At 37.5% G+C, this 15,267-nt stretch overlaps 1 protein-coding gene across 1 annotated transcript in view; it reads left to right on the top strand.

The window, feature by feature from the left end:
• Positions 1–12,169, top strand: part of LOC144447505 (uncharacterized) — a 36,173-nt gene extending 24,004 nt beyond the window's left edge. The window contains exons 2-5 of the mRNA XM_078137548.1: positions 3,416–3,535; positions 4,146–4,250; positions 11,185–11,302; positions 11,919–12,169. Coding sequence (XP_077993674.1) covers positions 3,416–3,535; positions 4,146–4,250; positions 11,185–11,302; positions 11,919–12,094 — 519 coding nt within the window. The 3' untranslated portion in view covers positions 12,095–12,169. The remainder of the gene's footprint in view (positions 1–3,415; positions 3,536–4,145; positions 4,251–11,184; positions 11,303–11,918) is intronic.
• Positions 12,170–15,267: the final 3,098 nt, after the last annotated feature.

Here is a 15,267-nt window from a genome sequence, read left to right as displayed (position 1 = left end):
TAAGGGAGTTGCCTCATTTTAAAGTCTCTAACAACTTTTTAAATAGGGTTGATTTTACGCCTGCTTTGGCATTACAAGCCACGCCAGAAGTTGATGAAAATCTAGGCTTAGATATGGCGGCAGCCCTAACTCCCTCGACAGATCAACCATACGATCTTTCAATAAGTTCCCACATGTCTGCTGTTTCCCCATTAACTGGTGGTGGAGGCTTAGTTGACACTCCTATTGCACCACCACCACCAACAACAACAACAACAACAACAACAACAACAACAACAACAGCAGCAACAACAACAACAACAACCACTATGCCGACTATGTCAATGACTTCAGTAGCTCCAACAACTACAGTAACAACGAATGTTTACCAACCGACAGGGGACCCGACAATAGATTCTGTTGTGAAAGTTATCGATTCAAGGGTTCACCCTCCGGAAGGCCAACCGGCTGTAAGGTCTAGGACAGGTAGTACTTATGGTAACCCTAGGGGTGGGTACAGTGTAGGGAGTAGGTTACCAAGCCCCCCACAATTAAATACATTTGCTACTCCAAATATACCATGGGGAAGGCCGGAACAACAATACATGTACCCACCGACCTATCCATATTTATCTTACCCCTACTACCAACCTATGCCAATGCAACAGCCGATGATGCCGTACATGGTACAGGCACAACCCCCTACCTACTACCCAGGGTACATGCCCCACTAATGTACAATCTACACCAATGAATCCGCTAACGTCATTTCATATGTCAGATTACACAGTCCCAGATTTCTCTGTATTCAAGCAGGACTAGGTATTTACATGTGCAAGACTCATTCAAAACATTGATGAGCATGTATCTTTGAAAAGAAAGCAAGACGTAGGAGAAGTAGACAACGCCCTGTATATTACCATTGTGTATCCATTCAGGCAAATCCATTGACTACTTATCAGTATCCAACTTTAGTCAACCGACTGAACCATCCTTTTTAGCTCCGCTGTCAGCGAAAGCTGAAAGCGTAGCTTTAGGTATAGGTTGTATAGAGTATAGAGAATAGAGTGAATCATAGGTGTCCGTCAAACTTTTATATTTTCATTATTTTCTCCGAAAGTGATAGTCAGTATTCTTAGCTATTTGGTGTGCATGTTCCCTGGGGGGAGGCTATTCAGATTTGTTCATGCCAAGTTGACCTGTGCCATTTTCAATTTTTTATGATTTTTTTTTCATAAAATGTCATTTTCATCATCTCCGTGAAAACTTATTGTCAGATTGCTTTGATATCTGGTGTGTTGATGCGCAGGGGGTAGCTTACTCAGGTTTGTTAATTTCAAGTCAGCACATCTTCATTTTTATTTTTTATGATTTTTTTTTTGTAATTTGAAAAAAAAATGAATATGTTAATGAGCATTATGACCGACGCCATATTGGAAATCAGTCGACGAGACTTTTAAGTAAACTGCCACTTTTCAAAAGACACTATTGACGTCAAACAAGCAATGTAATATGTGCTATAGTCATAATTCTACGCATTGGGCGCCCAAATGCATGAAGTGACAAGCGTTTATTCGAAACAGGGTTGTAAACTTAAAATCCAAATTCTGCACCCCTTCTACATAATCAGCCAGTCCGCAACGTCCTTATTTGCATACTCTATCCTGATTCGACCAGAAGCTGAAGCTGACCTCATTTCACCGGGCGATTTTCCACAGCAAGTATCAACACAGGACGTTCTTGGTACTCACTAAAATCTCACTTCAGACCCACTATAAAGATGTGATGTTTTCAGATAACATGTAACTTGTGATTAATTCTATATTGTCGTGCAATTTGAAGTGACAGTGAACCAGAATTAAGACAACTTGCGTAAGGAAGGCATGCGGTTGAAGTTATGCAAGAGCAGTCTAACTGCGGACTGTGAATCAACCAAATTTTGTTTATTGGCCGACAGTTCACATGTCAAGTTAAACGACATGAACGTGTCTTGCCATTTCCAAAATGCAAATATTTGGCAAGTAAAAATAATTAAAATAATCACAACTTTAATTTGGCTTCAGACTTTGCATTATGTTTTGCGTATCTTTCCCCGTTTTACATGTAAATCCGAAAAGGTTCTCTCTAGTCATGTCAGTGGTCATACTGGGGCTGCTTTGAGTACGAGCGAAGTGAGACATGTTGAGGTATTTTGTTGAGAATTATAAATATTGTGAAATGTCAAGTACAAGGTTTAAATACAATGGAATGATGAAAAAAAAATGGCCGAGTCTGCTGACAGGTGCCGCGCCGGTCACAAGAAACACTGTGAATTCCATCTTTCTTAGTTTCCGTACGGCAACAACCCCATGTACCCGGATGCACGAGGGACTAACCCGAAAGCAAGTCGTTGTCAGCCATACGTTACAGTGGTAACATCGTCCGAGAAATCGCTGCGTTCAGAGTGTCATTATTCACAGAATTGTTGTTTTCGAGTGAAAACGCGTCTTGAATTGTATAAATCTAACAAATGAAGACATGTCAAGTTATATTTTGAAAGTTGTATCGCTAGTTTGAGACGATTTTCTCACGTACTATCGAGGCTTACTTGGACTTGGACCTTACTCCAGTTCATCGGGAAGTTTAGCCAGTCCGATAATTCTTTCTGGTTTAGTTTACAACACTTTTGATCACACAGATTTTGTTGTTGTGATGAAAAGAAATTAAAAAAAAAAGATCACTTCAACCATTTCGTTGTGTTTTCTTTATGAAAGGTAATAGAACATGAACGAGTGTTACCACTGTAACGTATGGCTGCCAGAATGACTCTCTTTTGGGTACTTGGCGGGGATTGTCGCCGTCCGGAAACTAAGATGGCGATTAATACATTTCTTCCCTATATATATCTACTACAACTTGTACAAGTTGAATGTTGTTGACTTGGTAAATTTGTTAGAAAATTGAAATTCAAATTGCCTCCAAATTATTTTATATCCCTAGTTTATTTCATTCATCATTAAAATTTCCCAGGGTTAAAGCTGTAAGACAATGGCATTATTTATAGCCAACCTCAAAATCCTCTTTTTTTTCTTTTTCTTGTGTGCAATTTTTCATAACAGTAGATTTTTGTTATAAAATGGTGACTATGGTATAAAAGTACAATACATTACCAACTTCTGTGTAAAATGTGTTTTACAGTGAGACATCATATGAACCACTAACCACTTTATTGCATCGCTAAAACAAAACTGCATAGTGAAGAGCTGAAGAACTGAACCACTTCTACGTGTCACCAAAATAAAAAATTAAATTTAAAAAAAACAGCGGAGCTATTCTGACCGATAGGTCGCTTGTTTAGGTGTTACAATGAGACATGAGTAAGGCCACCATTGCCTATTCTGGTAAAATCCTCAACAACACCATTAAAAGAGGTTTGAATAATTGATTTTATTGACAGATTATGGAGTCCATGGGTGAATTTGACGATGCTACACCAGTGTCAAGACAATATTGTGTACCGGTATCTGTGAAGGTTTTTGAAGAGCAAGGAACAGAGGAGACTGCCAAAGGTCTTGAAGTATGTAGTCTTAAACAAAAAGAATCTTTAATCAATTTACTCATTTCCTACATTTCTCTTATTAGTTCTGAACTTAGAACATAATTATTTACCTATGTATATTTTGCCAATTCAAGTAGACATCTGATAACATATGTACCAGTAATTACGTGCACCAGTGTGCACACATACTAGTGGTATTTGAATTGCAGTTCAATACCGAAAACATTATTGCATACTTGCATGCAAATGAGGGCACACCACCATTCCTTGTACATGAAAGCGCCTGATTGCACAGCATCATTTTTATGGAAATGTTGACAAACATATGTGGGTACTCAGGGGTATTTGTACTCATATTTGCAGTGTTTTATGCTGCACTTTCACTCACTAGCTCCTGACAGTATGGCCACAGAAAACACTGCAAACACTCAAACAAATACCCCCCCCCCCCTCCCCCAAGTACTCCACACTTGAACTCACAAGGAGAATTCTCATAGAAATCCAAAGATAAGGTGGGTTCAATACATATATTTTAAGTTTACAAGGACAGCAACCTACTTTGGGTAGAAATATGAAGAATAGATTTCTTCATGAAAAGGCACTCACAAGTTTGCTTTTTTCATATCAGGATTTGATATTGTACATGGAAAAACATCCTGATATCTATCAAGAAATATTGAGGAAGAAGAAACAAGATGAAATGGAGAACAAAAGTATATTCTCATTTCTAAAGGTGAGGAACCTGAAATTAGAAAACAGATATTAGCCCAAACTTTCATCAGTTAGTTTTCCAAAGGTCAGAAGGTCAACTTCACAACCTGTTTTCGCCAGAACCCGACGTTGAATATTGGTCAGATTCCTCAAGCATAGAGCAATACACTCCAGCATTAACATCTGATGGTGTGATTTAGCCAAATTCATTCGAACCGACTGCTAGCAGTAACGATAGTTCCTCTGGTAGTGAGGAGTGAGGAAGGTGTGGTCAACCACAGACACTGAATGACACTGCTTTATAAGGTTTTTTTCCGATGTAAATTTCACAGACAAATGTAGTCATGGCTAGTACACATTATATGTAATAGTATACCTGTGTTTAAATATCCACCATGCAAGTTTAGTGCTTGTTTTCTGACTATGCCTTGCTGTCTTGTACCGCAACATGGACCATCCAGCTTATTGTTTATGTCCTAGTGAAGCCGTGTTGTTTACATAAAGTGAAGGCTGTTATCAGCATCCTTTGTTGACATAACTATTCAATGGGTGGAAAACAGCTCCCGCAGACAATCTAATCAAAATGAAAATTTTCTAATATTTCCGTACCCATCGAAGGATGAGAATGGCTTCAAGAGTTCTCCATAATATTCTCTCAAGTTGTTCAGATGTATTGTAGCATGTGTCGTAACAGTACATTTGATCTATGACCATTCAAAATCTTCGCGAAAGTAGACCCACAAATTCGTTAGAGCAGAACGTTTTGTTGGATAACCATCCCTCTTGAAAGCTATGTGTACACGCACTTTATTTCATTTTTTACTGCTTTCATTACCATCCACACAGTGACATGAAGTGGTTTCATCTTCTTTCAAAGCACGGCCCGTGTTCACTGAAGCCAGCCGTACTGAGGTGTATTGCGTATTGTCTCCGACCATTTTTGTTTGAGTTTTGATGGATAGACATGTCTTATGTTGTGGAAGTTATTTGACCTGGGAGCGTGACGCTTAGTGCTGACTGTACTTTGCTGTGTCCATCCACTTTTGACATGTGATTGGCATGACACAGTAATTGTTCAGGTAGACAAAACAACGGAAACAAACATAGCAACATTATAATGAGCATTTCGTCTTTTTACTTTGAAGTTTGATATGATTGCGACTGTATGTACATGTGATGTATCACAATGAAAACGATCGACTTCCAGCAACATGGAAAACAAAACATACAATCGAACTACGCATTGTTTCCAAAAAATTGCTATCGTACTGAAATATTTTATGAAGCTAACTTGCTTTCTTGAAAACATTATTTCAAATTATTTTATTTGTTTGTTTTTTTTCGCTTTGATCATGGCTACACCAGTGGCGTGGAGAACCCCGACCCCGGTAACATTTGTCTTTCACTGTATGGTGTCACTGTCCAGTTTTTACGTGATTTCAACTGCCTTCACCCATTATTATCTACTCAGTTATATCACTCGGAAATGTGTGTAGGGTGATTGTTTCACTGCGGTTGCTGCCGACAAAACACCAAGGAACCATAATTGTTGTCGGAAGACTAAACTGGTAGACCACAATATGTACAGTTACAGATAATACAATATGGCAAACGTAATTAGTAATTCATAAGTAAACATTACACAAAGGCTTAGAAGGCTTTTGTAACACGTGGGACCTCAACACCTTTCGTGAGCTGGTCTAGGTGCCGAAGTTAGTCGAAGCACAGGGGATTAAGGGGGCAAATATTTTTGCGACTTTCTTGCCAATGCGCATAATATTTAGAGGTATGAATGTAATTTCATTTATTTTTATGGCAAAATAAACATAATTACGAAAAAAATTATCAACCTTTGCATGTACACTGTAACTAGTTTTAATATAGAAAATACAGTTCCCCAAAATAGAAAAATTAAACGAGACTTACCTGGAAGTTGAAGTTTGATTGAAATTCTACCGAATTATCTCGAGCACTGAGTGATTACGTGAGATAGTGTTGTGGTGATGCAATCTTCAGCCTTCAAAGTATATTCTGTGCACATCAGGATTGATGTGCATGATAATTATGGGTGGGTTATTTCCATCCGGGCTTTGGGCACGTAATCACTCAGTGCTCAAGATAATTCGGTAGAATTTCAATCAAACTTCAACTTCCAGGTAAGTCTCGTTTAATTTCTCTATTCTACCTCATTATCATGCACTTCCTGATCACGTGAGATTTCAAAGCCAACTGATGGGCACAGAATGAAACACCATTTATCAAGTCAAATTCTTTTATTTAACTCAGTGACCCAATCTACCTAATAGTCATCAAAGGTTTATCTGGTTCATAACATCAACATTTTAACACTCCATGTGGAAACTTGTCATCATTAGTTACAGGTTTGTCATAAAACCTAGCAAAAGTACAACTAGAATTCCAGCCCGCAACATTCATGATTTCATGAATAGGCACATCATTTCTCTTTGCTGCGGACACTGAAGCTGCTCTTGTACTGTGAGGCTTAAAAGTTGTTATATCTATACCCGCCTTTATTAATACAATTTTAAGCCATCGACTGATGGTATCTCTTGAAACTGCATTGAATGGGTGAATGTAACTGATAAATAATTGTTTATCATTTCCTCTCAACTCAGAGGTTCTACTCAAGTACTCTCTTAGAGTTGTCACTACACAGAGCCTCTTATCAGGTGGATATGCAGATAGTTTGACAAGTGGCACTTTGTAGTTTGGTCGGCTTTGTTTCAAGAGTGCTGCTATTTGAAATGTATATGATGATTTGCCATTGGACATATCATTTAAGTTCAATAAGTACAAAGACTGTCCTCTTTGTGCAGAAACTAAAGCAATTAACATTATAGTCTTCAATGTCAGATCTTTTAATGTTAAGTTTTTAACTGGTGACAGTGACTGTAGGTACTTCAACACCATTCTAACATCCCATATTTTGGTGTATCTTGGTTGTGTTGGACGGACTTGGAATACTCCTCTAAGAAACCGACTCACTAAAGGATGTGATGATAGTGTATTGTATCCATCAATTGTGACTACTGTAGCTAGTGCACATCGAGCTGTATTCATTGCACTATAGCCAAGTCCATTCTCATATAGTTCTGTTAGAAAGTCTAATACCACATTTACAGGCGGTCGAAAAACATCAGTCTCTGTCTTACAACAGAATATTTGCCATTTCCTAATATATGCTGCATATTCTTTCTTTGTCCCTTTCCGCCATGATAACATGATAATGTCGGCTGCCTTGTCAGAAAGGTGTTGCTGTCTGAGAGATTGCCTGACAACTTGCAGGCTATCAGTTGTAACCAACAACTGTAACATCTTGGAGTACCATGCCTGGGTTGGCCATAGAGGAGCTATCAGTATTCCATGTGCTTTGTCTTCCTCTATTTTCTGTACACACTGCATCAGCATACTGAAGGGGGGAAATGCATAGAAGAAATAATTAGCCCAGTCTAGAGACATTGCATCAATATGTTCTGCCCCTGGGTCTGGCTTCCATGCAATATATGTAGGCAGCTGTTTGTTTAGCCTTGATGCAAATAAGTCAATGTCGGTATTCCCCCAAATATCAACTATCTTGTTGAATATAGTTGGCTGCAACATCCATTCTATATTGTCATTAAACTGCTGTGATGCTGTATCTGCCTCTATGTTTTCAGCACCAGGTAAGTATGTTGCACTTATCCAAATTTGTCTAGCAATACACCATTCCCACATTTTGACAACTATATTATTGCATGCTGTTGACTTAGTACCTCCCATTGCATTTACATAAGCAACAGCTGTAGTATTATCCATTTGCAACTGTATATGAATATTCTGTTCTTTAGAACAAAGGGATTGCAGTGTATATAATGCTGCCAATATTTCTAGGTAATTGATATGGTGTCGACTTTCTTCTAAAGTCCATCGACCACCTGTTGACTTGTGAGATCTACATGCACCCCAACCTTTTAGAGATGCATCAGATTGCATTACTATGTTTGGAAGTCGATGAGACACTGGGCAATTAGCAGTGTCTATATTTTCAATCCACCATTGAAGGTCTTTCTTAGATAAATCAGATAATGCCATTCTAGCATCAAAATTTCCAGCCTTTGCTTTTAATGCCTCTGTTTTTTCTATTTCTAATGATCGATAGTGGAGTGGGCCATATTGAGCTCCTGGAAAATTTGAGACTATAAGCCCTATGACTTCAGCAACATCTCTAATAGTTGGCCAGTGTTTTGCCATAAGAGATGTGCATGCTTGTTTTAACTTTACTGTCTTTACTGCTGTGGGTGTCACAAGCATAAGAACAGAGTTTAGTTTGAACCCCAAGAAAGTCACTGTTTGTGATGGTTCAAATACTGATTTCTCCAAATTGACTAAAAAGCCAAGTTTTAGAAATAATTCATTTGTGTCTGAGACATTAGTCTTACATTCATTATATGTGTCTCCTTGTAAGTAGGAGTCATCAATGTAACCTACATTTAGGTGTCCCATTTCACGTAATGTTGCATACACTGGTTTTAACAATTTAGTAAACAATCTGGGTGCAGATGCTAACCCATTAGGAAGACATGTATATTGATACATTTTGTCTCTCCATCTGAATTTCAAAAACTTCTGGTGCTCCCTTGCAATAGGTACCATATAATATGCATCTTTTAAATCGATTGATGCCATATAGCAGTTAGGTCTCATCAACCGTACTGCAGATTTCAATGTGTCCATCTTAAAATGATGGTACTCTACTGATTGATTTAATGGTCGCAAGTTCAGTATTAATCTGTACTTTCCAGTTTTCTTATGCCTTACAAATATATTAGAGATATAACCATCATGACTTGTTTCTTGTGCTTCTTTAAGCACTCCTTTTGAAATCAATTGGTCTATTTCACCATTGATTATTTCTCTCTCTATTTGAGTAAACTTAATTTCCCTTGGAATATATGTCTGTGATGGTGGTTTGTCGTCATAAAATTCAATATGACAATGAGAAACAATATCCAGAATTATAGCATCAGAAGTAATATCTTCCCATTGAGAGACAAAATGTTTCAATCTACCACCTATGGGTATTGCTGTATTTCTCACCTGGTCTATTTCTGTGACTGTCCTCTCCCCTCCCCTTTCTTCTTGGGGTTGGAGTATGAGCGCCACTGGGAAAAAGGCTTGAAACCTCTGTTTCCATAGCCCCTTCCTCTACTTGTGTATCTTCCACCACCTCTGTAATTTCCTCTGCTACGTCCTCTGAAGTTAGCAATTCTTTTACCAACTTGGTTGGCTTCTGAAATGTCCTTTAAATGTTTAGAGATGTCATCTCCAAACAAATGTGTGGTAAAGCTAACAGTTGGTGAACACAGGTGCCTGTAACTGTCATTCAGTTCTGGCTTAATATAGTCTCTCCTTCTCATATTCAGCATGAAATTTGCATGAGCTGACAATGCAATACTGTCAATACCTTTTGTTATTAGCTCAGATGTGTTGATGCCGTCAATTGTGCCAGCATTTCTTGCTTCTAACACAGTGTTCACTATCGACAAAGTCCCAATTATGGACTTCACTATTGCCGTTTGTATTTTTTGTAGACGTAATATGTCACCAGACCGAGTTTCTGAAGTCAACTGGTCCCATATATATCAGCTGATTAACTCTGGTGGTTTGAAGTATTTCACAGTTCTCTGGCCTTACGTTTGCTTCATATTTCTCGGCCAGTTTATCGTCATTTGTGATTCCTTCCTTGAACACTGTATTAACAATGTCCGCAAGCTGTGAATTTATTGCACCCGCGCATTGGTCTTGCAGTTGCAAGTCTTGAGCGATACCAGTTAATAAACCATCTTTGTCAATGTCCTCCGAATTATCGGAAACTTGGACATCTGCCGGTGCAAGCAGTTGTTCAACTGCTGTATCAGTGTCATTACTATTAGACGTCTTGGAACGTTTTCGTCTTGGCTCATCAGTGAGTTCATCAGGAGGTGTATACCCATTAGGGTTATCCTCAAAGCCCCCATATTGACCACATGTTACGTTCGTAATTGTATTGTTAATTTGAGCAAACAAGTTTGCCATTGTCTCTTGCATACTTATCATTGACTGTGTCATGAGGTCAGTTAGAGTTCTCATTTCTTTGAGCATAGGCATTTCTACGGTTTCGCTTGAACGCTGACTTACCCGCTGTGCCTGTTTGCCTGAACTTGTACTTGGAGTCGGGTTAGGGGTAGGGTTTGGGTTCTTGTCCGTAGATTTTGAAGACGACAAGGTCTTAACCTTATGCTGTTTACCCGAGTTTGTCCTTTTTTCGGGAAGAGGGTTAGGACCACTCAACTCAAGTAGGTCAAATTCGTCTTTGTCTTCCACCATGCTGAGACGGCTCCGAAGATGAATCATCAGTCTTACAGAGCCCAACACGCTTACGTGTTCATGCGTCGAAAATTCGCAACACACTGAAGATTGCGTCATCACAACACTATCTCACGTGATCAGGAAGTGCATGATAATGAGGTAGAACTCCAATTTGCGATACTCCTTCAACCTGCACTACCTGTAAGCCTGTAACTGGAATAATAATTTTTTGATCAGACAACCAATATCATATTCAATGAATATTGTGAAAATACCAATAATTAGACATTGTACATTAATTAGATTGTCAATTTTATCCAGAAGTAGTCCAGTAATAGGTTGAAATTGTAATTGCATTTGGTCTCTCTCAATTTTGGGTGTGGACCCAAAAATCAATGTGGTTGGATTTATTTTATAATATTACCGGTATGTTTAGTTTTCAAGATATGCTTGTTATAAAATATAGCATGGACAAATTCACATGGCAGAACTGACGCAACTTGTAAATTCATCAAAATTAGGTACAGTTACTGTACATGTATATTCAATTTCTAGTTTATACAACAGTTTAGTATATAACATAGACCTTGGTTCATTTTACTTTCCAGACTAGGTTTCTTGTTAATATCATGGGACAACAAGCTGTTGAAGTGGATGACACTGAATGTAATGAAAAAATGCAAGAACTGATAGATAATATGGCCAAAGCATTTAATTACAATCAAGGTATGTATTAGTCTGTAAGGTACCCCATGACAGGATGCCCTCACACATCAGTTAACCCCTCCTATGGTGAGAGGAGGCCAGTGAGGGCAGAACGACATGATGTATTTTACAGTCTAGGTTAGTATGACAAATGAGGATATAGAAATACAGAATACAAATCTATTTGAATTTTGTAAATATACTTTTTGCAAAATACTTTAAAATAAAATCCTACTTGTCAACTTGACTCCTCAGATCATCAGAGAGACGTGAAGTCATGATTTTTATTTCAAAATGTTGTTCCAGGCAGGTTTCCTATACATAATAGAAATATTCTTCATGTCAATTCTTGCCCTAGACAGCCGTAATATGCAGGGTTTGGATTTGAATTCCTACTTTAGTCCTAGTGGACAAAGTACAAATGTATACGATCTTTTGTCTTTACAACAGGAGACATGCAAGCAGTAACAGTTGATGTGTCTCTTTACTTCATAGCTTCATTCACAAATTAATTTCAGTTCCATTTTGTGTGTTTAGCTACAGTATCATGTAAAGGAGCCATAACATTTTTTATCAAATGATGCAACAATTTCTACAATAGATGTGTTGTTTTTTCTATCTTTTTTTTTTTTTTTAGAAATTAAGGATACGCCACTCAGATTCTCTAAAAGAATAGCATTGAAAAGAGCTAAACAACAACATCATCAACAACAAAAAGACAATGAAAAAAACAACAGAAGAAAACTGAAAACAACAATGGAGCATCAAGCTATCCCCCTCCACCACCACCACCCCCACTTCCAACAATTATGACACCTGATGTCAAAACAAAGAAAACAAAGTCCAACCCACCAGGAAAACCACTAAATCAACAAAATGATACAAAGTCAACACCACTTCAAGAAAAGACAAACACAGTGAGTGATCGAGCTACTCTCAAGGAAAACAAATACAGAATAGCGTCCATCCATGATTAGTGAAAGACAAACAAGTTTAAGTTAGGGGGTCTAATCTGATTCTATTCCTAACCCTGTCTGAAGAAAAAACAAGTTTAAGTTAGGGGGTCTAATCTGATTCTATTCCTAACCTTATCTGAAGAAAAAACAAGTTTAAGTTAGGGGGTCTAATCTGATTCTATTCCTAACCCTGTCTAAAGAAAAAACAAGTTTAAGTTAGGGGGTCTCGTCTGATTCTATTCCTAACCCTATCTGACGAAAAAACAAGTTTAAGTTAGGGGGTCTAATCTGATTCTCAGTTTAAGTTAGGGGGACTAATCTGATTCCTATTAACATTAAACATCTAGGAATCCAACCATATTAACATTGGGGCATTCACCTTATTAACATCCTACAGGCTTGATACTGCCAGATCATCTATAAAAATTAAACCATGCTCAAGTTGTACATGTTCAAACAGCAAATATGGAATTTATACCCTGGCTGTATTACATCACAACAGTCCGTGCCTGTCTACATCATTGGTTCAGAGGTACTGTAAATATGAGACAAGACATTCAGAATCAGCATTATTTTCCCCACACATGCAAAGATATGATTATATTATACTTGTGACTAACAAATTTGTAACTACTTGTCTAGCAACTCATAATGACAAGGCCCCATGGGTCACTCGTATTTTCCTTGGTTGAACAAAGAAAAACATTGATTAACAATATCAGATTTTATCGATTGATATTCTGTTCTTTTTAGATTTCATCACCCCAAATAAAGAGGAAAAGTAGTGAAGGATTAAAGAAAGGAAGTGAGAAGTCAAAACTTGAGTCATCTCAAAGGTTTGTATAGTCTTCATATACACATGTTCTTGCGATATGCAATAACTTTGAAGAAAAACAGGGTGTCTTTCTGGCTGGTGAACTTTATTTGATTGTATGGTTTTTGAAAAATCAATTGGAGATTATATACAATCTATAAATGGGTTTTCATGTAGAGAATATAGAAATTAGAGAATACAACACCTGGTAGGGGAATCTAACCCCTGAAGTGGCTTGGGAACTGTAAAGATGGCATTTCATGCAACAACAAACCTATGGATACTCCAGATCAGTGTGCCCTCGAAGCCATTTGACACTCACCACTGATGCACACAGTTTCTAGTGACGCACCAAAGTTTGGTGTTCCCCTATCTCTTACTATGTGGTGACTGATAAAAAATGCAGCGTAGTGATGATGACGTGATTGTAGAGGTGATTGAATTGGTATGCCTCGTCGTCCCTTATTCATAGTGTTACCCCTTGTCTTCTGATGTGGAGAGATCATCTAATTTACCATGATAACCTGCCCTGTTCTCTGACAATGATATTTGCAAAATACTACCTGTAAGTAATGAGAACCTTTCGTCATGGTGCACAAACTAATTATTGCTACATCCATGTTTATCTCACTTTCTTTCTGATATTTTCTTCTTTCTTTTTTGTTGATTCAGTCAAAGTGAATCTGTGGCAAGCTTTCATGATGAGTTGCTGAAATTCAGCCATCACAACCTGAGGTCAACAGGACAAACTAGGTAAGAACCTAAACCCTATATCAAACTGGTAAATAGTTGATCCTTTTCATTCCTAATTGTCAAATGTGATGATGGCAGTGATTTATGATTATTATTTAACGTTTAACATTTATTTCATTTCTAAAGTGCTTCCTCTGTTTTAAAAATATTCAAAAGCACTGCACAATAAATTAAAAGAGACTTTAAAAAACACCATTCAAAAACTTGTATCTGTGTGTCCATACCAGTGGTATTTACCCTGCAGTGCATACCAAAAATATTATAGCCAACCTGTATGCAAATGAGTACACAATCATTCCAAGTACACTAAAGCATGTGAACACAAAGTAGTATCTCGTATGAAATTTGATGTCGTGGATAAACTTACATGTATGTAAAAATAACTGTACCCCATGATGTATGAGTGGATGTGTGACATATACTGCAGAAGTGCTTTTGGTGTTTGGTGTTGTAAGAGTGGCAGAAAGCACTGAAAGTGTGAGTGGAATTATTCCCTCCCTCTTCAATACCCACACTAATACCTTAAACCTAGTGAGATCTATCACAAACAGAAAATCCCCACCTCCTTGCGAGCAATCCAGAAAATGAAGTTTAGAACATTTATTGGAACAAGTGTTACAACAATTGCTTTTTTGTATTTTGGAATCTCCGGCTCATGTGAAAAATTCATTAGAGTAAAGGGTAATATACAACCCATAATACCAAAGTAAAGCATTTTCTGTATGTACCACAAATATTTATAGCATCCATATCAAGTGTAAAAGTATACTGTTTCATTTGCTAATTGACCACATTAGAAAGGCCACATGCTAGGCTTGTAAATAAATCAATTGAAACAGTACACTTTTACACCTGATGTAAATGCTATAAACAAGTGTAACACACAGAGAAAGTGCTTTACTTCAGTGTTACTCTTTGTATATTGAAATATGATTTTCTCCATATTTGTTTCAGAATACCTGGGGGAACTCCATACATTAACAGCAACAGCAGAAGGAAATTGTCTGCCCCAAAAGAAATTCTGTAACACAAGAAGTCCACTTTACAGCATTGCTAGTCCTAGTAGTGAATTCAATAGTCCAAACGACAGTGCCTTTACCTCTCCTTGAAAGAGAAGTCGGCTTTCAGTCTTTTCAAACTTTGTACATATTAGTCATTTTTGATGGCTTCAGTTCAGAGTGATTGCAGTCAGTTGGTTGATAGTCAACTAGTTAATCATTACCTGTGTATATACTTCTGTTTTGTCACTTTACAAGAATCGTGTTTAAAAAAAAAAAAAAAAAAAAAATCATGTAATAGTCTTAAACCTTCTCTAGCTGCAACTGGCGTGTTTTTTTTTTATCAAATAACCAAAGGTATATTTACTAAAATTGATAAATTACTTATAAAAAACATTGTATCTGTTAATTAGTGGTCAATATTATCTGTAGGTAGTGTAGTGACCATTTTATAGTACAAATTTA

This window comes from Glandiceps talaboti, chromosome 16, assembly GCF_964340395.1.
Source record: "Glandiceps talaboti chromosome 16, keGlaTala1.1, whole genome shotgun sequence".
NCBI lineage: Eukaryota > Metazoa > Hemichordata > Enteropneusta > Spengelidae > Glandiceps > Glandiceps talaboti.
This window is presented reverse-complemented; position numbering and strand designations above follow the sequence as displayed.